This window comes from Barbus barbus (assembly GCF_936440315.1).
Source record: "Barbus barbus genome assembly, chromosome: 3".
NCBI classification, from domain to species: Eukaryota; Metazoa; Chordata; class Actinopteri; order Cypriniformes; family Cyprinidae; genus Barbus; species Barbus barbus.
The window spans coordinates 264,787-272,705 of NC_136731.1; the positions used below are offsets into that span (position 1 = coordinate 264,787).

Consider the following 7,919-nt stretch of genomic DNA (forward strand, 5'->3'; position numbering starts at 1 on the left):
CCGAGAGTTTTACACACCGGTCTGTTATTCTGGCCACATCTCCAAGCCCCAAAACATGACGCTAAACGAAACGAACTGTGATTGGTTGTTTGCCATGTCAGCTAAACGGCCTCATGGGTGGGCCTTGGCCAATAAAAGTGGACATATATTCGGTCTGGCTACACGAGACTAAATTGCATACAGCAGAAACAAGAGGAAATGTCATTTCACATAATCATCCTAATTTGGTTTCAGAGATGATCACTGCTCTACTCCAGTCAAATTGACATTTCCAAACCTCAACAGTGAGATCACAGCTCTAAAAAACATTACAGCTGCTATAATTAATACACTATTTTAGTTATGAAAGTGTACAATGGCTGTCAACCATTTTGGCATTGTAAGAAAGTCTTGACTCTAGAGTAGATGCAAAACACCACTGTAAAGCTTTATAAAGACAATTATTTTAATCATTTGCAGAAATACAACAAACAAAGGAGATTCATCTTATGCTTCAGCTGCTGTGTAGTTTTTTTGTGTCAATGCATCTTTCAAAATAGCGACCATGAGTCTTATGGTTCAGGTGAGATTAAGAGCAAATATAATTGGCAACAGTGTGAAGATCAGACAGAAAACAGATACACTGAATCAATATCAGGTGTATGCAGTGATATACTGTCAGTCAAATACAGCCCATGTCAGGAATAAACACTCAATCAACCAGATCAGAGGAAGTGAACAAACACAGGAAGAGCTGCTAGTATTTAAAGAAAGAGTTGAGAGCATATCATGAAGAGGAAGACTGACAGAAAGAGAACATGTCTGCTAAATGTGATTTGTGTCTGCTGGGACTGATCTTTCTCTCTTCACTTCTCACAGGTAAAGTTTGCTGGTATGCTTTATATTTCATTTATTAATGATGATCACTCAAATGTTCTTGTGTTTCAGGTTCCAGTGAAGTGAATGAGACTCATGTGTTCATCAGTTCTGATGGAAATGTCCGTCTGCCCTGTAATAATGCTCTTCTTGACTGCAAATCAACTACATGGAACTATGACAGAGTCCGAGATTCGGGGACAGTTGAACTGATTGCTGGAGGGATAAAGAAGAAAGACACAGAGAGACACGAGAGACTGAGTCTGGGGTCTGACTGCTCTCTGAACATCAAGAACATCACTAAAGAAGATTATGGACTTTACTTCTGCAGACAATATGTGAATGGACAACAACAAGGAACTGATGCTCGAGTTTTTCTGCATGTTCTTCATGGTAATTTTATGATTATGTGGTCAATTTAAAAAGGGCAAATTCTTCATGAAAGCTCTGATGATGATTGAAGAGTGTGTGATTTGTGTTTCAGTCTCTTCATCATCCTCATCCTCACAGACTGAGATCAGTGCAGGCCGCTCTGTGACTCTCTCCTGTCAGTTGTGTTCATATGCTGGAGTCTCTTGTGATGATTGGATCCGTTCTGAGAGAATTAAGCTGTTCTGGGTGAATCAGGCTGGTGTTAAACTGAAGAGATCAGACCCCAGATATCAGATATCAGCTCCAGGTCACTGTATCATCACTCTGACTACAACACTCCTGAATGAAGAAGACAACAGAGAGTGGAGATGCAATGTTACTCACAGAAATCAGGTCAAGATCTCAGGTAAGGAACAATCTCATCAGACCGATTTAGACCCTCATAAATGTTAGTAACACTATAAGGACTATTAATATCATTGAAGCAGAACAAACCGAGGAGCAAACGCTTCTTACAGTCTGACAGAAGAGAAAGTCAAAGCACTGCTGCAAACTAATGAACTGCAGTCAAGATTAACAGTCCAAAAAGTGATGCTGTGTATAATAATGAAGGATTTGAAACTTGACAGCAAACATTGTAGTGTTTTATTCAATTTAAAGCAGTTTTAATGAAATAAAGTGTTCAATGAAAGTTAAGTGTCATGTTTCCTACAGATGATGCATCTGAACGTTCATCTTCTGCAGCTTCATATTCAACGACACTGATTCCAGTCAGCAGCTCAAACTCTCAGATGAAATCAAGACAAACTCCAGCAGCAGCTCCTGCACGAGGTTCATCATCACTCACACATCTCACAGTCTCTCACAACTGATCGGACCACAATAACATCAACCCGCTAATTCACGAGTTCAGCATTGAAACATCAAAGGATGCATTTAAAATGTTTTCATACACAGCTGTACGTTTTAGATGTGGTCAGTACATAGATATTCAACATTTCAGTGTTTTAATGCACATTTATAGATGTCATACTTTACAAACAAATATAGTATAATGATATAATCGACGATAGACTCTTGATGCAGTGGTTCATTATCATTTGTGTGATGTGCAGCTCGAGTCTGATGTTTTGTTTATATGATCATTATGGTTGACCAACAGACATGATCACAAATCCAGCAGAAACTGAAGTCAGAAGGACTGCTGGATCATTATTCAGAGGTACCACACATCTTTACATTGTTCGTTGTGTTATACCTTTGATTTTATTCCCAGTTTCACGGACTGACTTTCTCTTGGTTGTGTCTCATCTTTCCTGCAGTGATTGTGATTATTGTTGAGTTTACAGTGTTTGCTGCTCCTACTGTGATTCTTCTTCAGATCATTTGTGCAAGAAGATCTGGTGAGTTTTCAGCCTCACACAATCTGCAACAATATTTAAAATAGCAAAACTAATAGAGGATTGTTCATATATATTTTTTCTTCTTCTCAGAAAACAAAGGAAAAAAACTCTGCCCACCATGAAGAAATTGTACGACGGCATTTTAGTGCTACGTTATGAAACTAAAATTATGAGATTAAAGTTGTAATATTTCAAAAATAAAGTCGAAATATTGCAAGAATAAAGTTCAAATATTGCAAGAATAAAGTCAAAATATTTCAAGAACAAAGTCAAAATGTTACGAGAATAAAGTCTAAATATTTTGAGAATAAAGTCGAAAGATTACGAGAACAGAGTCAAAATGTTTTGAGACTAAAGTTAAAATATTACGAGAATAAAGTCGAAATATTACGAGAATAAAGTCTAAATATTTTGAGAATAAAGTCGAAAGATTACGAGAACAGAGTCAAAATGTTTTGAGACTAAAGTTAAAATATTACGAGAATAAAGTCGAAATATTACGAGAATAAAGCACAAATATTGCAAGAATAAAGTCAAAATATTTCAAGAACAAAGTCAAAATGTTACGAGAATAAAGTCTAAATATTTTGAGAATAAAGTCGAAAGATTACGAGAATAAAGTCTAAATATTTTGAGAATAAAGTCGAAAGATTACGAGAACAGAGTCAAAATGTTTTGAGACTAAAGTTAAAATATTACGAGAATAAAGTCTAAATATTACGAGAATAAAGTCGAAATATTTTGAGAATAAAGTCGAAAGATTACGAGAACAGAGTCAAAATGTTACGAGAATAAAGTCTAAATATTTTGAGAATAAAGTCGAAAGATTACGAGAATAAAGTCTAAATATTTTGAGAATAAAGTCGAAAGATTACGAGAACAGAGTCAAAATGTTTTGAGACTAAAGTTAAAATATTACGAGAATAAAGTCTAAATATTACGAGAATAAAGTCTAAATATTTTGAGAATAAAGTCGAAAGATTACGAGAACAGAGTCAAAATGTTTTGAGACTAAAGTTAAAATATTACGAGAACAAAGTCAAAATGTTACGAGAATAAAGTCTAAATATTTTGAGAATAAAGTCGAAAGATTACGAGAACAGAGTCAAAATGTTTTGAGACTAAAGTTAAAATATTACGAGAATAAAGTCTAAATATTACGAGAATAAAGTCTAAATATTTTGAGAATAAAGTCGAAAGATTACGAGAACAGAGTCAAAATGTTTCGAGACTAAAGTTAAAATATTACGAGAATAAAGTCTAAATATTACGAGAATAAAGTCTAAATATTTTGAGAATAAAGTCGAAAGATTACGAGAACAGAGTCAAAATGTTTTGAGACTAAAGTTAAAATATTACGAGAATAAAGTCGAAATATTACGAGAATAAAGTCTAAATATTTTGAGAATAAAGTCGAAAGATTACGAGAACAGAGTCAAAATGTTTTGAGACTAAAGTTAAAATATTACGAGAACAAAGTCTAAATATTTTGAGAATAAAGTCGAAAGATTACGAGAACAGAGTCAAAATGTTTTGAGACTAAAGTTAAAATATTACGAGAACAAAGTCAAAATGTTACGAGAATAAAGTCTAAATATTTTGAGAATAAAGTCGAAAGATTACGAGAACAGAGTCAAAATGTTTTGAGACTAAAGTTAAAATATTACGAGAATAAAGTCGAAATATTACGAGAATAAAGTCTAAATATTTTGAGAATAAAGTCGAAAGATTACGAGAACAGAGTCAAAATGTTTTGAGACTAAAGTTAAAATATTACGAGAATAAAGTCGAAATATTACGAGAATAAAGTCTAAATATTTTGAGAATAAAGTCGAAAGATTACGAGAACAGAGTCAAAATGTTTTGAGACTAAAGTTAAAATATTACGAGAATAAAGTCGAAATATTACGAGAATAAAGTCTAAATATTTTGAGAATAAAGTCGAAAGATTACGAGAACAGAGTCAAAATGTTTTGAGACTAAAGTTAAAATATTACGAGAATAAAGTCGTAATATTACGAGAATAAAGTCTAAATATTTTGAGAATAAAGTCGAAAGATTACGAGAACAGAGTCAAAATGTTTTGAGACTAAAGTTAAAATATTACGAGAATAAAGTCGAAATATTACGAGAATAAAGTCTAAATATTTTGAGAATAAAGTCGAAAGATTACGAGAACAGAGTCAAAATGTTTTGAGACTAAAGTTAAAATATTACGAGAATAAAGTCGAAATATTACGAGAATAAAGCACAAAGCTTATTGCTATTGGTCGGCTGGTGCACTACAAATAACGAATGCAATGGAAGACATTAAATATTATTTCCAAGCATACCATCTCCGCGAAAATGACACATGGTATGATTTCTGCTAATAATCGCACATAAATGTGTAGTGTAGCTATTAAAATAGGATTAACTAAGAGAGCTACAGCACCCCCCAAAGGAATGTCGATTAAGATAAAAGTCGTTTCTGTTCAGTCTGTTAATAAATATCATATTCTTGATATTAAGCTGTTTTCGCAAGTACTTAAAATGGACTCTTCCTCATCCCAATAATATGATGCAGCCGCTCAAACGCAACAATATTCAAATAGGCTTGTTTTTTTAACGTGGCACTAATTTATTTATTTTTTTACCAGGCAAGATTTACATTCATATGGATTTTTTGGATATTTGCATGCAGTGTTCAGTCATTTTCTTGTGTTTGGTATATAAACTGCTTAAAATCAATTGTATAAAACTCTCTGTTCTGTGTGATGGAGCTGCTTTGGTGGTTATATTATCTTCTCTGTTCTTCTTTTTTTTGTGTGTAATTTATGGATGATTGCTACTAATTTTCTTAATAAAACCTCTGCAATTGCATTTAATATTTTGTCTTTTCTAAAATATTTCTTGCAAATCTGGTGATTTGAGCTAGGATGTAATTAATTAAATTAATAAAATTATTAATTTGTGTTAATAATATTTTGTATAATTTTATTGTGGTTAGTTCAGAGATACTTTTTTTTTAAATAATGACTAATGACTTCCACACACTTCACCTTTTCTCACAGCTGGACTACAAGAGCCCCAAGGAATTATTATTGCCCCAAGTTTGTTTGAGTCAGAAGATGTTTGCTCACACTGTGTGTTAATACAGTATAACACTACAGTAAACACTATACAGGCAAAGTCTGATGCTCATTTAAATTCTGGCCAAGTCCCACCCATCCAGACACAAACGGACCAATGGAAGCGGCAGTTAGCGAGCAGCCAATTACACTGAACTGATGTCAGCTCCAGCCACTACATACCTATATCCAACAGAGTGTGTGTTAATCAGTACCGCCACTCCCTATACGAAGAGTACGCAGTTTGTATAGGGCACCAACTCCCGGGGGGGCACCATCCTAGCTCCTCAAAAACAAACAAAACCGTGATGCACCATCTGTGACTGCTCACACCTCATGTTTGCGGCTGAATGCAAATGATCATAATGGACAACTATGCCCGTGAAAAGACATTAGCAATCCAGCGCCAAAAAAACAAGATGAAAACGAAGCCCGTGCGTCACTTTCAGGTAGCCTACAATCATAATCCTGTGAAACTTTTTTGGGTGTTGAGGTTAATATCGTTTTAATATCGGTAGTAATTTCACCAACGCATCTAATATTCTCTCCGAGTTTCCATGTTCACTTACGAAAGTGGCCATGGTTTTTACACAAATAAATTTTTTTTTTTAAATCATGGTTCTTGTAGACATGGTAACCGCAAATTAACCATGGTTTTGTTACTTCAAATCATAATATACAAAGAATTATTAAGATAATATTTTTTGTGGTTATAAAAACAAACCCAATCCAACAACAGCTTTTAAAATGACTTAAAATGCATTGCATAAAAACAACGAGGCATCCCTGGTGAAAAAACTATAGAAAATCACAGAAAATTCTAATACCATTACAAATAAATCACAAATACCATTAAAAAAACATTACAAACCATCGACTTTTAACCATTAAAATAGTTTTAAAAATGTTTTTCTGTAGTGTGTTTTGGGATATATTCCATTAGGATTTTTTGGTTTTAACAAGCTACCAATAGAAGGAGACCAACAGGGTCCATTATGTTTCCATTAAAACCAATACAAATACCAGTAAAACTAATTTTGTGATGGTGTCTATTGTTTTTGTCAACATTACATGTTATAAATGCCTGTAAAGGGAGCCAAAGGCCTGGTAATTGCTGCTGTTACACTTACATGATGATCATATTCTTGTTTAATAGGCTATTGACCAAACATTTCATTCAAATATCCACTTAATCTTTCATTTTTGGCCACCTTTTGCTATAGACGACACAGCCTCTATAATCTCTTAAAAAAACACGCGGACATCACAACCCTTACAAAACCTAACCATGGTTTTATCGTAGTAAAACTACTTAATTTTCTTTTGTGTGATTTCTGAATGCTTGAGACCATAAAATCAATCAGACCACTGTATTAATAAAATCATAGGTAACTGTCTAGGGCAGTGCTTCCCAAACCTGCACATTTTGTATGAATGTTGATTTAACCCCTTTTTTTTTTAGATCAGTGCAAAAGACACTAAAAATACTCTGTTAATTTTGGTCACATAAATAAGTGTTATACATCAATCGAACTGTTAAGTGTCTTTTTTTTTTTGTGTACACTCACGATTACAACAAAACTTTGGTTTTGGGATAAAAAAAGAAAACAAACAGGCTGAGCTCCCTGTCTTCTCCATCTCCGCGAGCTGCTTTTAGAAACGCGTCACTAAAATGAACTGTAACTCAGCTAATTCTCAACACAGAAACATGGGAGTTATCTCTAAGCTTGAAGTGTCTGCTTTTAAATGAAGTCTTATCGAAAACAAACATTTTGTGACGAAGTAATCCGTATGAAACCAACACGATGTTCAGTCTGTCCCATCTAACTCAATGTGTCTCATTTATCAATCTAACGTAGAAACGAGCGCAGATCGGAGAGCACAAATCAGCTTACGACAGAGCTCACGTGTGATTTATGAAACATTCGTATGTCGCCAATCCCAGTGTATGAAAGATCGTACATTGATAAATGTGGCGGCAGAAAACAATCGCCATTTGAATATCACGCCCCTAGAAACACCCCGGTTTAGAAGCCCCGCCCCTAGAGTTTACGACACAGAGAAACATAACCCGGCCAAAAAGAGGAAGAGAAATTGATCTTACTCCAAAAACACCCGTTAACCTTATAATTGCAAACAATGGCATTCATTTATATGTATATTAAATACCAGTAAATAT

The 7,919-nt window shown here is 34.1% G+C and overlaps 1 protein-coding gene across 1 annotated transcript; it reads left to right on the forward strand.

The window, feature by feature from the left end:
• Nucleotides 1-768: 768 nt before the first annotated feature.
• Nucleotides 769-5,495, forward strand: LOC306845541 (uncharacterized protein). The gene is made up of 7 exons (XM_079378412.1): nucleotides 769-858; nucleotides 928-1,248; nucleotides 1,340-1,633; nucleotides 1,942-2,058; nucleotides 2,390-2,449; nucleotides 2,550-2,630; nucleotides 2,721-5,495. Exons 1-7 carry the CDS (start codon nucleotides 798-800, stop codon nucleotides 2,750-2,752), a joined length of 966 nt encoding a protein of 321 aa, XP_079234538.1. The 5' UTR covers nucleotides 769-797; the 3' UTR covers nucleotides 2,753-5,495.
• Nucleotides 5,496-7,919: the final 2,424 nt, after the last annotated feature.